Source organism: Phyllostomus hastatus, unplaced genomic scaffold (assembly GCF_019186645.2).
Source record: "Phyllostomus hastatus isolate PE091 unplaced genomic scaffold, TTU_PhHast_1.1 phas_contig_210, whole genome shotgun sequence".
In the NCBI taxonomy this organism is placed as follows: domain Eukaryota; kingdom Metazoa; phylum Chordata; class Mammalia; order Chiroptera; family Phyllostomidae; genus Phyllostomus; species Phyllostomus hastatus.
In genome coordinates, this window is record NW_025333737.1 from 30,919,764 (window position 1) to 30,933,677 (window position 13,914).

Consider the following 13,914-nt stretch of genomic DNA (forward strand, 5'->3'; position numbering starts at 1 on the left):
AGTGACGCTTACTTATCACGCTGGTAAAGCCCAGAAGATGCCTTTTGCATGACTCTCATATGGCTGTTAGATTACGCTCCTGCGGGAGAGCAGCGGAGTTACAAGACCCCCTTCCCCCTTTCCTGACCATCTCCATCCTTCCATGTGCCCCGCATTCGTCCCCCCTTCACTCCCTCCCTCCCTCCCTCTTTCGTTTCCTCCTCCCTTCCTCTTTTCTTCCGTCCGCTATCAGGAAGGGCAGCCTGTGGAGGCCCCAGTCAGCCCAACCCCGAGCCGACAGGGACTAGAGGCAGCAGCAGCGGCTGCAACAGTGAGTGAACTCTAACCACCCGCCCATCACGTTTTGTTTCACAAGGTAGCAAACAGTGCAGCAGAATTCTTTTTTAACGATATTGAGAGCATGGGACATGTGTACTTGGGGAAGTATGTCCTCCTTATTTATTGAGCCAACAAAAGAGACTTCCCCTTCTTATGGGTAGAGTCTGATACCATCTTTCCCATTGGTCTGCTAAGTCTCTGTCCCAGTATGTCAGTGCAGTCATGTTTGTGGGAGCAAAGGGGCCATCGTACCCTCTCCCAAGTCCCACCATCTTTGTCCAAGATGGTGGCTCTCGGACTCCTGCACTTTCACGTCTGTCTCCTGTGACCATGGACTGGATGACTCTCAGCATGGAGCAAGAACATCTCTGTAATTCTTGAACCGATTTCCGATACTTAAAAGTTCTGCTTCACAACGATGCTTGGACATTCGGTCCCTGGGGCTGTGACTTCCCTGTCTCTCCAGTGGAAGTGTACACGCGTCTGCTTTTTCGTGAGGAACTCAGCAGCGCTCACGCCCTCAGCTGTTCCCGCGAGAGCCCCATTCCGCCGCGTGTCTCGCGTGTACCGTTCGTCTGGTGTAAGGACCAGAGGCGTCCACCGTGCTGGTGTTTCTTTCCTTCTTCCCATAGCAACTTTCGGTTCAGTGCCAGCACGCTGACTGTTCAGCATTTCAATATTTGTCCTTAAAAACATCTCTTAACCAAAATCTTAACCACATCCCCGTATCAAACTAGTCCAGACTATTCTAGAGCGTGGATCTATAGGATGTTCACGTCTCACCATCAGTGCGCACTCACGTACTGTTGGGTCCTGGCAGCAGTGCCCTCCCTTCAAAGCACAGAAAATATTTAGGCGCCTCACCATTTCTTTCCTCAGGTGTTTCTGATCGTTTGACACTTAAGAAAACTACTGTGATCATCCTTCTAGAACTAGTCTAAGAGGGGTGATATTTTGGATCAGAAGATATTTTAATATTGCTGCTTAAAATTATTTTCAAGTAGGGACATCCCGTCTCCTTGCCCACGAGATAGTTTTTACAAACACTGAAAACCCTCACTCGCACCATCCACTTCCTAGCCTTCCTCCCACACTCTCCTCTTTCTGCTCATCTCGGTGTTTGCACGGTGTGCTTCTCATGCGTCAGTCTGGATGCCTGTGAACCTGGCATCCTTTTCTTTCAGACTATTCAAAGGAAAAGTCCCTACCCTAGAAACCTGCACAGTCATAGGGTCTTCTTAGCCCACTTGGTGGTTTTTTTTCCATTTGTTTTTGTTTGTTTGTTTGTTAGCCAAACACCTGGTGGGCAGTCTGAAGGCACCAGGATGACGGTTCCATGACAGGGTCCTGGGTTTTTGACCCCAAGAGCTAAGGACGTGAACACTGGCCTGTTTTTGTTCTGTGCCGTGTCCTCTTGGTTGTCCGTGAGCTGTGTATCCCAGTTTAATATTTTTTTTCTGTTTTCTGCTGGTGTGTATGTGTGTCCCATCCCCCTTCCTGTAACTCTGATCCCCCAGGTTCTGGAAGGACAGTCCTTAGTGTCAGGCTGGGAGGTCTAACCCGTCTGCCCCTCACCTTATCCTCTGGCCGGGGAAAGCTCAGGATGGCCCTTCCGCCTCAGGAGCCCTGAAGCCTGCCTCCCGTGCCCTCGGACCCACCCTAGGAGACCCCTCCTGTCACTCACACTCTCTGTTGCCCTTTCAGCCCACCTTCTGAGGGCTGTAAGGCGGAATGTTTGTGTGACCTGGAGGTGCCCAGGGCTTCGGTGGTTCCTGAACCTGGCTGCCCATCAGAATCACCTGGTGAACCTTGTCTTTGCTGCCTAGGGCATTAAATCAGAAGAGGAAATAAAAGTGGGACTAATTCTATGACCCAGACAATCCCCTACTGACCTTGAAAAGTACAATCAAAGCAACAGGTGCGCCTGCTTAGAGAACGCAGATAAGGGAGCAGCTGAGAGCTTGCTCCCCAGCATATGTCTGTCACCTGTTTGGCTCAAATACACTCTTATAAAAATTCGGAAAAAAAAAAAAAGAAAATGCAAGTAAAAGCAAGAAGTGTCCCTGTCCCTGTCACCCTTCTCCTTCTCGAGGGTATTATGCCTTCGAGTTTTTTCTGCACATGTCGGCTTAAATCTGCCATCCATCGATACGTGTGTTTGTGTGTGGACATATATGTTTTAAATATTAGAAACACACTGGAAAAAAGGAAGAAAAATAGGGAAAATGGAACATATTAGGAGTCGTGTTTAAACTGTAGCTGTTCTGCCCCTTGATTTACTAGGCTGTTAAAAACTCAGTGTCTCCTAGAGATGGTTTCACAGTGACACTCTTCCACAGCCGCCCGGAGCTCCGTAGGCCACTCTGCTGGATGTGCTAAAATTACGTAAACCCTGTCTCCCTGGCAGACGTCTTCGCTGTCCCCAGTTCTTTGCTGTTACAATAACACTGCGGGGCACGTCCTTGTCCTTGACGAAACGTCACAAGCCTGTTCCTGGCAGTGGGTGGGGTTGCTGCGTCTCAAAGGGCACGTGCATCTTCCATTTTGACAGACAATCAAAGCGATTCTACAGTCTGTCCTTGGGGAAATACATATTTTTTTAAATACAGATTTCCCAGGCCCCACCCCAAACCTAGTACATTCACACTTTCCCGGAGTAGCATTGGAGACATTTGAGAATGTCTACTTACTGAAACGCAGCATTCACAGTGATTCTGATGCGGCAGCTTTAACCAGCACGCCTGCGCATGCGCTGTTGGTGCCGCTCCCCCGGAAGGCCGCTCTACGGGAGCCGGGTCTCCCACTCTTGCGTTGCTTGGCCCCGAGACGGGAACCGTGGGAAGCGGGTCTCGGGCAGTCTCTTCAGCCCCGCCCCTCCACGGCAGGCTGAGCACTGATTGGTGCCTGTCAGACCCGTCCCCAGTTCTGCCTGGTTTTTGTGCCCACAGGGCCCTTCTGCCTCAGTAAACCCGAGGTTTTCCCAATCGAGTTGATGCAGAAAGGCTGGCCCTGGAGACCCCGCTGAAAACTCTGCCTGAGAAGCGAGCAGACGCACACACCCCATCCGTATCTGCCCACGTGCCTATGAAGGAGTTGTTTTCACGCTCCGGAATCCTCCATTGAAGGAAGGGAGCCTTTGCTGCTCTTTTTTTAAAGCTTGCTATTCCCTAGCCACAAGCTTAAGTACATTAAGCTCTTTTCCCCTCCCCTGACCTCGGAAGCCCTTTGTTCCTCGGCAGAGACCCGGTACATTTCTGGGAGAGGCTGTGGGAACCCTTGGGGCTCCTGTCGAAAGCTTATCAGACCACGTTACAACCGCTCTGTCATTTGGCGCCCTCCCTCTTAGAAAGTCTGCTCTTCAGTTCAGCTCCAGAAACACCCAGGCCACCGAAGGCGTCACAGATAGAGCTCTGCTGGTTAGGAGAGTCTGTTCGTACTGAGCATCCCCGCTGGCGCAGCCTTTGCAGTTAGCAGTGACCAAGGCGAGGTCGGTGTCTCTCGGGGCAGCAGGCAGAGCTGCTCGCGTCCTCCCACCAAGACGCGGTGGTAGACGGGGTCGGGGCCGGGGCCAGGGTGGTCAGGGTGGGAACCGTGGTGGTCCGTTTGGACTTAGCCATTCAACCAGCGGGTTTCGTTTTTGTTGTTGGCCTATATGCTTTTCCAAGGTTTGTATGTACTAACCTTCGCCCTTCCCCACCGCCCGAAATGTCACATTAAAGCCCAGGCAAATTCTACTCTTTCTGTTCATGTGTGTAGGGAACTCTCAACTTTGGTGGGATCAGGGTGGGCAACGGACCGACAGAGGAGGATGCTGAGATTATTCAGCATGACCAGCTCTCCACCCATTCGGAAGATGCGGAAGAGGTAAGATCCAGCGGCGTGGGCTGCCACTCCCTCCTTCCTTGGCTCAGCCCTAGTCTCGTGTCTCTCCGTGGCCTCGCTCCAGTCTTCTCCTTGACAAATGCACATACTAACGCTAATGATCAGCCCGCCTTCTGGACCTCTCGGGGCCGCACCGCTTTTCCCAGTGGGCCCCTGCTCTGAACCCCGGGTGCTGCCCGCACAGCCCGCGGCTGTTTTGTTCTGTCGCTTGACTTCCTGAATTCTGAGCTGCATGAAGAGCTCAACCTACTAACTGCTCTCCCGGGCACCGGGGCAGAACAGGCCGCCGCCGCCGCCCAGCTCTCCGCGGCCTCGCAGCCCACGGAGGCGGCACCCTCATCCCTTGCCCCTTCCGAGGACGGTTTCCGTCGGAACTGTAGTGCCTGTTGCTTTTGCAGTCCTGTCCCACCGATGTGCTCTTGTTGCAGATGTTTTACTGGAGCCTGTTAAAAGGTCACTTGCGTACTTTTTATAGGGAGACTGAAAAAAGAGTAAGGATAAGCCGCACTTTGCCTAAACCTCCAAGCTCAGTGTTTGAGCCCGCAGTCTCCTTGCCCGACCATCTACACCACGGAGCCTCCGAACTTTGTTTGGAATCTCATCCATTCGTTATATTCTTTTGAAAGCAAACAGAACAGGAGTTGAGGACGGGGCTTCTCCGTCGGGCTGACCCTTCTCGCTATGTCTATGACTTTTTGAAAAAGAAATGGCAATGAGCGTGCTCACGCTCTAGATCCTGCTGGTTTTGCTTTCCGAGCGTGCCCAGGAGGCCCGCCCCCACCACGCTAGACCCCTTAACACTCACAGTCCACCCCCGAGAAGCGATCGGGACTCTTGTGTTCGTGACTTGTGACCTTGCGTGTGCCTTGGCCTCCCACTAAGTGTCACTTTGTGTTTTCAAGCCTACCGAGGATGAAGGGGTAAGAAACGAGCTGCTTTGCCTTCATGTTTATCCGGGGCTTCTCTTCCCGTCCTTGTGGTCACTTTGCTGAGCCTGCTGCATCCGGGGGCCACACGCGCCACCCTCGCACCCTGCATCTCACTGGCCATTCCTAACCAGTCCGTGAACCCACGCTCTGAACACGCTCATCTCCATTCACTGCATCTCATGTCGGTCCCCTCTGTCTTCGTCTCATTGACTTCACTGATCTAATGCCTCTGAGAATGGCTTTGTAAGGAGCTGCAAGTAATGTCGGCACTGGCATTCTTGAAGTGACTCCCCTCAGGTGCTCAATCCCACTGGCTTCTGCCTGCCTCTCCTGCAAGGTCCTGTGTGGTCGCTTTGCCACTGGGAGCAGCTGTTTCCTCCCTGACCCTCTGAGTGCTCACGAGTAAACCTCCCCCCCTCCCTGCTCCCTGTCTGAGCTGCGGCCGGCCTCTTCCTGCCGCCCTCCTCAGCCTGCTGATGTTTGACGCGAGAACCGCTGCGCCCTGGCTCGGGGTCGGCCCTGCCTCTGTGTGACCCAGGTGGGAGGTAGGCGGCGTCCCAAAGGAGGCTGTGCCTCTTAGACGCATCCCAGAAAGGAGCTATCCGTCCGCACGACAGGCGTTCCCGTTCAATCAGCCACACACGCAGACTAACAGCAGGGAGCAGAGAGAACGTGGGCTACATGTCCAGGCCACGTCGGAGGGGGCTTCTGGCTCCAAGAGAATTCATTCAGTGACGGACAGGTCTGGTCCGGAGCTGGGTTTTTAAACAGCCGTGCTGCACTGTTTGCTTCTTCCCCTCCCGCCAGATTTCCCTCTGAAATGCTCAGACCCATGAACCCGTCCCTTTCCTGCCTCGCCTGGTCCTCTGCAAGGGGGGAGAGGGATGGGAACGGGGGAATCTTTGCTGTTTGCTGTAAACACAGACAGTGCTCAGTCCGCCCGAAGGCTGGGAGGCTCCAGTGCCGGCGTCCGGGAGCTCCCGTGTGCCTCCGGACCGCCCGCCGGTGCCCCGTCTCCGGCGGAGCTGCCTGGGAGGGCGGGGGGCACGTGCTGCACATCAGCGAGGTGCTCAGCCCCCTCCCAGTAACCTCACCTCCGACAACCCTGCTCTTTCCAAGTGTCTTACTCACTGAGCTCCCGAATGTCCCGGTCCCTGTCAGAACAGCCCTTGTTTGTAGCCATGCCCCAGGGGCTTGGGCATCCAAACGAGATGGACGGTGATTCCGCTGTCCGAGTCATCTCCGACACCCCCTCCCCCCAGCTCCCTCAGGGGTTCCGTCTCTCCTAGCTTCCCAAGTAGACATAACACTTCATCAGGAACATACACAGTCGAGTTCTCTACAGCCAGAGTTGGAGAGCTGTCACAGTTATCTAAAGATTTCAAGCAAAACAGGTTTTTTTTTTAAAGTCCAGCCTGCTTCTTCTAGAGCGTCCCCATTTGGCTTGGCTGTGGATACCCGCGGGCCCCATGCAGGCCGTGGCTCCAGCCCAGGGGGGGCCGCAGCCCCTCCCCCGGGGGGCACACAGCACGACGGGCAGACCAGGGCCAGGGCAGTTGGCCGGGACGCCTTTGCAGGCTGCAACCATTCAGCCGGGGTCAGCGGCCTCTCCCTCCTGTGTCATCCCACCAGTGCACTCATCCCACCCGCCCGCCCATTCACCCTCCACGCATCAAGCTCTCTGGTTAATGGGGCGGAAACTGAACAAAGAAAATTATAGCCCCTGCCTCCACGGACCTCCCAGACAAATTGAGGAGACCGCCTCGATGACATAGACGCTGTGACCAAAGCGTGCCCGGGATGCTGTGGCCACACAGGAGGAGGAGGGCGCCTGGAGAACACAGGAGCCGGGGCAGGGGCGAGGAGGTCAGGGAAGGGTCCCCAGGGGAAGTGTTGCTCCTGATCCAGCAGGAGGCTCCGTGGAGGGAGGAGGGGGCGCAGACCCACCAGCACCGATAGTCACTGCAGAGACTCAGAGGCCTGCAGGCCTCGGGGCCGGGCGACAGGCGGGTGCTCGGCCTGGCTGAAGTGCAGAGTCAGCGTTTGAGGGACTGGTGAGTGGGGAGCTGGAGGGTGGCAGCCGTGAGTCGCAGGGGGTTTGGACGACAAGGAGCCATCAGCTGCAGCTGGAAGTGACCATGAATGTGCCCCAGCGGGGAGAGGGTGCAGTCTGGAGGTGGGGGACAGCCCGTCTGCTACGAGCCAGGGAGGAGCTACGAGGCCTGGAGTGAAGGCCTGGGCAGGCAGGGACGGAGACTGAGGAAGTGAAAGCTACAGGCCCCGCCCGGCGCCTTGTCGAATGCTGGCGGGCTCCTGGGGGACGGGCAGTGACACTGTTCAACACAGAGGCAGGTCTTGGTGGGGTCAGAGGACAGCAATTACTTAGTCTCGTCTGGGGGCTTTGAGCCGAGCGCCAGTGGTGCGCCCAGAGGCCCCCCGACGCCCAGCTCGCTGGAAACAGGGAGTGTGGGAGCGGAGCTGCCCACTTGGGAGTCACTCCTGGTGGGGGGGGCTGGGAGCCTCGAGTGGCAGTGCGACAGGAGAGATGTCAGGCCTGAGGCTGGGGCTCCCGCACTGAAGGAAGAACCAAGATGGAGATGGAAGGAGCCTCCAGAGGAATAGGAGGGAAATGTTAGGGGAGGTGAGTGTCTCAAGGGGGAGGAGGAAAAGGGGAGAGAAACAGACTCCGCAGGGGCTCCGGCGGGACACAGGATGTTGGACCTCACGCCGGGAGGTCGGGGTGAGCAGCCAAGAAGGCCCGTTCATGGGGCGCGGAGGGCGGAGGCCGGGACTCAGCGGTGATGGGGAGTGGAGACGGGGCGTCCGCTGGGGTTCATGGTCAGTCACAGCCGACACGTCAGGGCGTCCGAGTGACAGACTCCCTGAACACCCACCCCTCTGCCTTCCCCCACCACACAGAAGACTTGCCCAAGGTTACAGAGCAGGGAGTTCAAAGCGAAGGACAGGAGAAAGTCAGGGGCAGTGTCTGGAAGGGAAGCTTTCTCACCCCGCTCCCTTTTTTTTTTTTTTTGGTGGGAGGAACCAGAGGTGGGACAAAAATGCTGGACGTGGCTGGCCCTGAGGGAGCTCAGCACTCACTGCTTTCGTGGGGCTCTTGCGAGTTAAGCCCTGCACTCCTGGAAGTGGGGGGCCTCTCCTTCCTCTGAGCACGGGCTTTGGGGCGACAGCCAGCAGCGGTGGGAAAGGACTCTCAGCAGCGTTGTAGGGGTTGAGGTAGCTGGGGTTACCCTAGTTTTCGGGGTCACTAGGTGGCTTGAGGAGCTTGTTCTGGAAGAACAGCCCTGGAGTGCCCCGGGTGTAGATGGTCCGGGGCGAGGGAAATGAGGCGGTGGCCCGAAGACCGCGCCTTGGAGCCGGTCCCTCTGCCCACTGGCCGCACCCCAGAGGCCAGCGCTGTGGGCCCTTCCCCAGCCCAGCCCCTCCTCTCGTCCTGCCCTCCCCGATTCCCTAGGCAGGCAGTTCTGGTACGAGGTCTTTGGGTGTGGAGTCATGTGAAACTAGAGAAAAATAGACTCTGACCCGAGGGCAGGGCAGGGCCGGCCTGGGAGGCCCACTAGACAGCTGCCCTCTGCCCCAGGGGTCTGGGCTGGGCTGTGGGGAGGGGCCCCGGGAATGGAAAGACCTCCTGTTCTCTAGCAGCTGTGGGTCTCTCCCCCTGGGAGAGCGAGAGGCTCCGAGATGCCCCTGGTGCTCCCAGAGCATCTGTGCTCTTCCCCGGCTGTGCGTGGGGCAGCCCTGAATGTGAGCTCCCCAAAGCCTGCCCCAGCCCTGCCCCAGCCCTGCCCCTTCACTCCGGAAAGAACTGGGATGTTGAAAGGGAACCTAGGAGAAAGGGGGTGTGAGGAAAGCAGAAATGCTATCCAATAGATTGAGGGCATCAAACATCAAACTCATTCTCATGGCGGGGGGGGCACATCAGCCTCGTGGTTGCCTTCAAAGGGCCGAATGTTGAGCTCCTCGCCCCTAGTTCAGGGGTAGTTACATTTACACAGTCCTAAAATCTCATCGGGCCCTTTGAAGGCACATGTGAGGCTGATGTGGCCCCCCGGTGACAATGAGTTTGACCCCCTGCAATAGGTAGTCTGCCCGGTCTTACTCAACCATCCAAGTAGCAATCAGTAAAGGTTTTGCTAAAATCTCCCTGTGTCATCTTTTCAGAAGTCACAAAAAAAAAAAAAAAGGAAAGGAAGAAAAGGAAAAAGAGGTGGTTGATTCTCTTGCTCCCAACAGTTTGTAAAATAATTGAGTGAAGGGACCACAGAGGTTTGGGGCCCAGCAGCTGGGAGGGGCCCCTCCTGCTTTCCTGGGGCACCCACAGCAGGCGCCTCCCCTCCCCTCCCCTCCCCTCCGGGCACCGGCGGGAGGGAGTCCAGACAGTCGTTTTCTCTGAGCACCCTCGACTTTCGCTTACACTCCGCTTAAGCTCCGGCCTAGCAGGGGGGAAACAGCCGATGTGTTGAGTGGACTCTCAGGAAGGCGTTTGTTAAAATGTAGTGTGTTGCGGTGGGTGGGAGTGTCCCAGTCGCGGTCGGAGCCAGGCAGGCTTTCCGGGGACGACGGCATAGCTGGTGTCACCGCCAGAGTCCAATGCTGGGGGCTCCCGGCCCTCGGAGCCCAAAGCACCACCACTCGGCTGCAGCCCAGACGTCCTCACACACCGTCCCCCGGCCTCACACCCCCTGTCTGGTTTCCTCCCACCGCAGTTCGACTTCGGAGACACCATGGTGCACCAGGCCATCCACACCATCGAGTTCTGCCTGGGCTGCATCTCCAACACCGCCTCCTACCTGCGGCTCTGGGCGCTCAGCCTCGCTCATGCGCGTGAGTGTATTTCTCTCGGGCGGGCACTCTCCAGGGAGGGGTGGGGTGGGGCGCTTAAAGAGCGTGGAGATTCCATAAAGGCTCTGGGGTTATTCAGACTCTGGAGTCCAGACAGAATGATGTCTGGATAGCAGAATCACAGTGCTTTTTGCCAGGTTAGCGACGCACGGTGGCCCCACTGAGGTCGTGGGAAGCCAGGAGGCAAAGGACGCTCCGGGCAAGGGGTGGCAGAGCAAAACACAAGGTCCCTAGCGTGTCTGCGAAAGTGACCCGGATGCCGTGTCTCTCCCCCTCCCCGGCCCCCAGAGCTGTCCGAGGTGCTCTGGACCATGGTGATCCACACCGGCCTGCGGGTGAAGAGCCTGGCAGGGAGCCTGGCGCTGTTCTTCATCTTCGCCGCCTTTGCCACCCTGACTGTGGCCATCCTCCTGATCATGGAGGGCCTCTCCGCCTTCCTGCACGCGCTGCGGCTGCACTGGTGAGGGGAAGGGAGGGGCGGGGGGGTGTGGGCAGGGCTCGGGGACGTGTCCTTTGGCTGCACTGAGGGCAGCTTTGCTCCTGTCCAGAATCCCGGGACACTGGGAAGTGTCTGCTTTCACATCCTCACACCCAAGGGCCTATCTTAGGCGCGAGCTACAGGAAGTGCCCGCAGACAAGCCCGGCTCACCCTTCACAGCCTCCAGTGGGCGCTGTTGACCCCCCTCCCTGCCTTCACGGCAGGCCCCCGGCGCTCTGCATGACAGCCTAGAAGATTGGCTGAGGTTTTATTTTGTGCGTGTTTGGGGTTTTTCTTGCCCTGGCCTAGAACGTTCTCCTGTCTTCAGAGCCGTGAAAGCAGATATCTGGAATAGAGTCTGAGCCCAGGGAAGTGCTAGGGCACAGTGCGCCCCAGGTTTGCCCCCATTCCTGTCCTTGCGTCTGTGTGTGAGTAGGCCCCCTGGCAGCTCCGCGAGGGTGGGGGACTCCGGCTTTCCCAGCTGCGTCTCAGTGCCCCGAAGCCGCTTCCGGGGGCAGGTCTGTTTCTTTTCTCTGACGCCGTCTGTGGCTGTGAATGGCCCCGCGTGGATGGGGAGAGGTCAGCCCAGGGAGTGGGAGAGCTTGAGGCTGGGCTGGGCTGGGCCCCATGACCCATGAGCAGGGTTGCCAGATTCAGCAAATACAATGACAGGACGCCCAGTTAGACTGGAACCTCAGGTCAACGACGAACAGTTTTTTTCCTGGAGCTCCAGTGTCTTCCAGGTGCACGTGGGACGCACTCACGCTGCAGCTGTGAGTCTGGCGGCCCCCCTGCCCCCTCCAGTCTCCATTTCCGCCTTTATGTTGTGATTCGCCCTTTTGGGGGTCTCAACCCCCAGTGGTTCTGGAAGCTCTGGACCCTCCCTCCAGAGAAACACCCCTCTCAATGAGCGCACACACCGTTTTACCAGCCTAGGGGTTCCCCAACGCACTGACCCGACCTTAGGAACCCCTAGGTGAGGTGATCTGTGGTTTTCATGATCTCAAGGTCAGAAGAGGGGTTCGAAAGTCTCTTTCCATCGTTAATCCAAACCTGAAGAAAACCCAGACTCTAAACTGGAGAAATGTCTGCCCGCCCCCGTCCATTGGTTTTTCCCCTGAGGCGGTTACAGCTGAGCGCGGCAGAGATTCCGCTATTTGTTGTTCTAAATCACAGAGGAGCAAAGTGAGGTGTGTGGGGGGAGAGGGGCCAGCACTCAGTCTCCCCCAAAAGCTGCTGGCCTGCTGCGTCAGTACCTGTGGCTTTCCCAGTGCCAGGCCCCCTCCCCTCCTCCCTCCGCCCCGCCTGCCCGCCCCTGGCGTTGTTTTCTGTTGGGCCCCGAGGCTGCTGGGAGCTGCCCAAGCTCAGGCTGCTGGCCGCTCCCCTGCTCTCAGCTTATCTGCCGCGCTCTCCCCAGCACACTTCCTCAGCCACAGCCACTCCTGGGGGGGGGGGCAGGGGGGCCACCCGTGGAGTCAGCCTGCGGTGACTCACTTTTTCTTGTGCTCTTGGCTTCCTTCCTTTCCCGGTCACCTCTCTGTCTCCCGAGCCCTGGGTTTGCGAGACCAGTTATCAGCCCACCTTGATCCCGGGTGGGACGGGGAGCAGCCCCACCACCACCGTGTGGGGCAGGGAGCCTGGGCGTGGGTGAGGTCACGTTCTGTTGCCGGAAGGGTTCCCTCTTCCGCAGGCTCGCCCGCGGTCTTCCCTCCTCGTAAATGAGCCCGAGGAAGTGGCATGTGACAGGAGAGCTGGCTTCACGACCAGGCCTGCCTGGCTGTAAAGCCCGGCTCTGCCCACGAAAAAGCTCGGCCCGGAGGCTGGCTGAGCACGAGCCGCCCGCGTTCTCTCGGGTGATGAGAGAGGCGGCCTCATCGCAGGTGGAACAGGACGTGCTGTGCACACCAGGCGACTCTCTGCTCGCCCTGGCACGGTGCAAGCTGCGGGTCAGGCACAGGTCACGGCTGCCCCGTTATACAGGTTCTGGGTCTCTGGTGCCCTGTGCAGAGGGCGCCTGGCCGTGGTGACTGGTAGAGAAACTGTGTTTAGTCCGTGTAGAGAGAGCGGAGACCCTGGCGGCAGCGGCGGGAGCGAGGGAGGGAGGCATCCCGTTTGGGGCTCGGCCCGTCCCCTGCAGGAAAGGAAGGGAACCAGACTGGTGCTCGTGCGCCCCCTCCTGGCCAGACGCGGATGCGCCCCGGGGACGGCCGGGCCGCTCGGTCCCGGGACGCACTGGGGCTGTGGCCATCTTGTGAGGCCTGGGAGCGGCGGGTCCTGCCGAAAATGGCTGCGGGGACGTGGTTGCTGTTAGTCCTGGTGTCCAGCCTGGACGCCTTTGTACCTGTCACCTGACCCCTGGTGTCCAGCTGGGGTTTCCTGGTTCTGACGCAAAGGCTGCCCCGTTGTACAGGTTCTGGGTCTCTTCCGTGGGGACACGAAGAAGAACCTGTGACTTGATAACGAGTATAAACCACTAGTCTGAGACCCATGCAGGGTCGGGAGGAGGTGGGTGACCTTTGAAAACAGCAGCGAGCAGGGCAACCTGCCGGCCTGCTAGTTCTGTCGCCCTCTGAGCCATCCCGCTGTGTTCTCCCACCAACCACGTTCAGCGGAGGGGCTCTCCTGCCTCCCTAAGCAGCTGTGTTTTCTTCCTGAGCACAGGCAACAGCAGGGATTAGTAGCTACAATGTTGCCTGCCCAGGGGCCTGGCCCAGGGCAGCTCTGCCCAGGGCCAGCCCATAGCATGTGGGTTCTCCACTTCGTGCAGGGAAGACTTTACAACTCCAGTCCAGGTGGCTCTGAGGACGTGTTTGTTGAAGCTGGGGACAGTGACGCAAGGAAGGGCTGAGCACGGAAGAAGCAACAGGAGAGTGTAGGCGTGGCTGCCTCGGCTCACTGGGAAGGCAGAGAACAGGGGGCCCTGGGGGCAGGTTCAGGGGGTCAGCTGGGGACGAGCTGCTGCTGCTGCTGCTGCATTGCTGTCCTGGATGCAAGTCCCTTCGAGTCCAGGAGACGTGCCCATGGGGGAAGAAGAGGAAAGGAAGGGAGAGTGTGTGCGCCCTGGGTCCTTTGTCTTGAGGCTTTTCTCTCTCTCTTGCAGGCTGGAATCCTAGGGGAGGGTTTCAGTGGGACATGCCTCAGTCCTCCAGGTGCACCCTTTCAGGGTCGTGGTCTCCCCTGATTGGCCCGAGACAGGGCAGGGGGTTCTTAGTCTTTGCAGTTAGCTCTGGCATCATCCACCTGGGTTTGCTGCTTTTCTGGGCCTGGAGCTGAAACAGCTGAGGCCTGGATGTCATCTCTAGGGAGGTGATTTTTTGTATCTGGCTGTAAATTGCCCCGAGAGTTTGTTCGCTGTCTGCCTCGGTTCCCCCTTCTACTTGTCCTGGCTTACTGGCCTGTCTCGATAACTGTGGATGCCAAGCTGATTTCAGCAGAGAGACTGTGGCC

General features: G+C 57.9%; 1 protein-coding gene across 4 annotated transcripts in view; it reads left to right on the top strand.

Moving 5' to 3' along the window:
• The window catches only part of ATP6V0A1 (ATPase H+ transporting V0 subunit a1), a 47,068-nt gene that overhangs the window by 29,049 nt on the left and 4,105 nt on the right, over positions 1 to 13,914 (top strand). For 2 of the 4 annotated variants that reach the window (XM_045837228.1, XM_045837230.1), the window contains exons 18-21: positions 4,075 to 4,182; positions 5,103 to 5,120; positions 9,854 to 9,971; positions 10,278 to 10,449. In XM_045837228.1, coding sequence (XP_045693184.1) covers positions 4,075 to 4,182; positions 5,103 to 5,120; positions 9,854 to 9,971; positions 10,278 to 10,449 — 416 coding nt within the window. The remainder of the gene's footprint in view (positions 1 to 4,074; positions 4,183 to 5,102; positions 5,121 to 9,853; positions 9,972 to 10,277; positions 10,450 to 13,914) is intronic. The other 2 variants (XM_045837229.1, XM_045837231.1) reach the window with 1 other exon arrangement.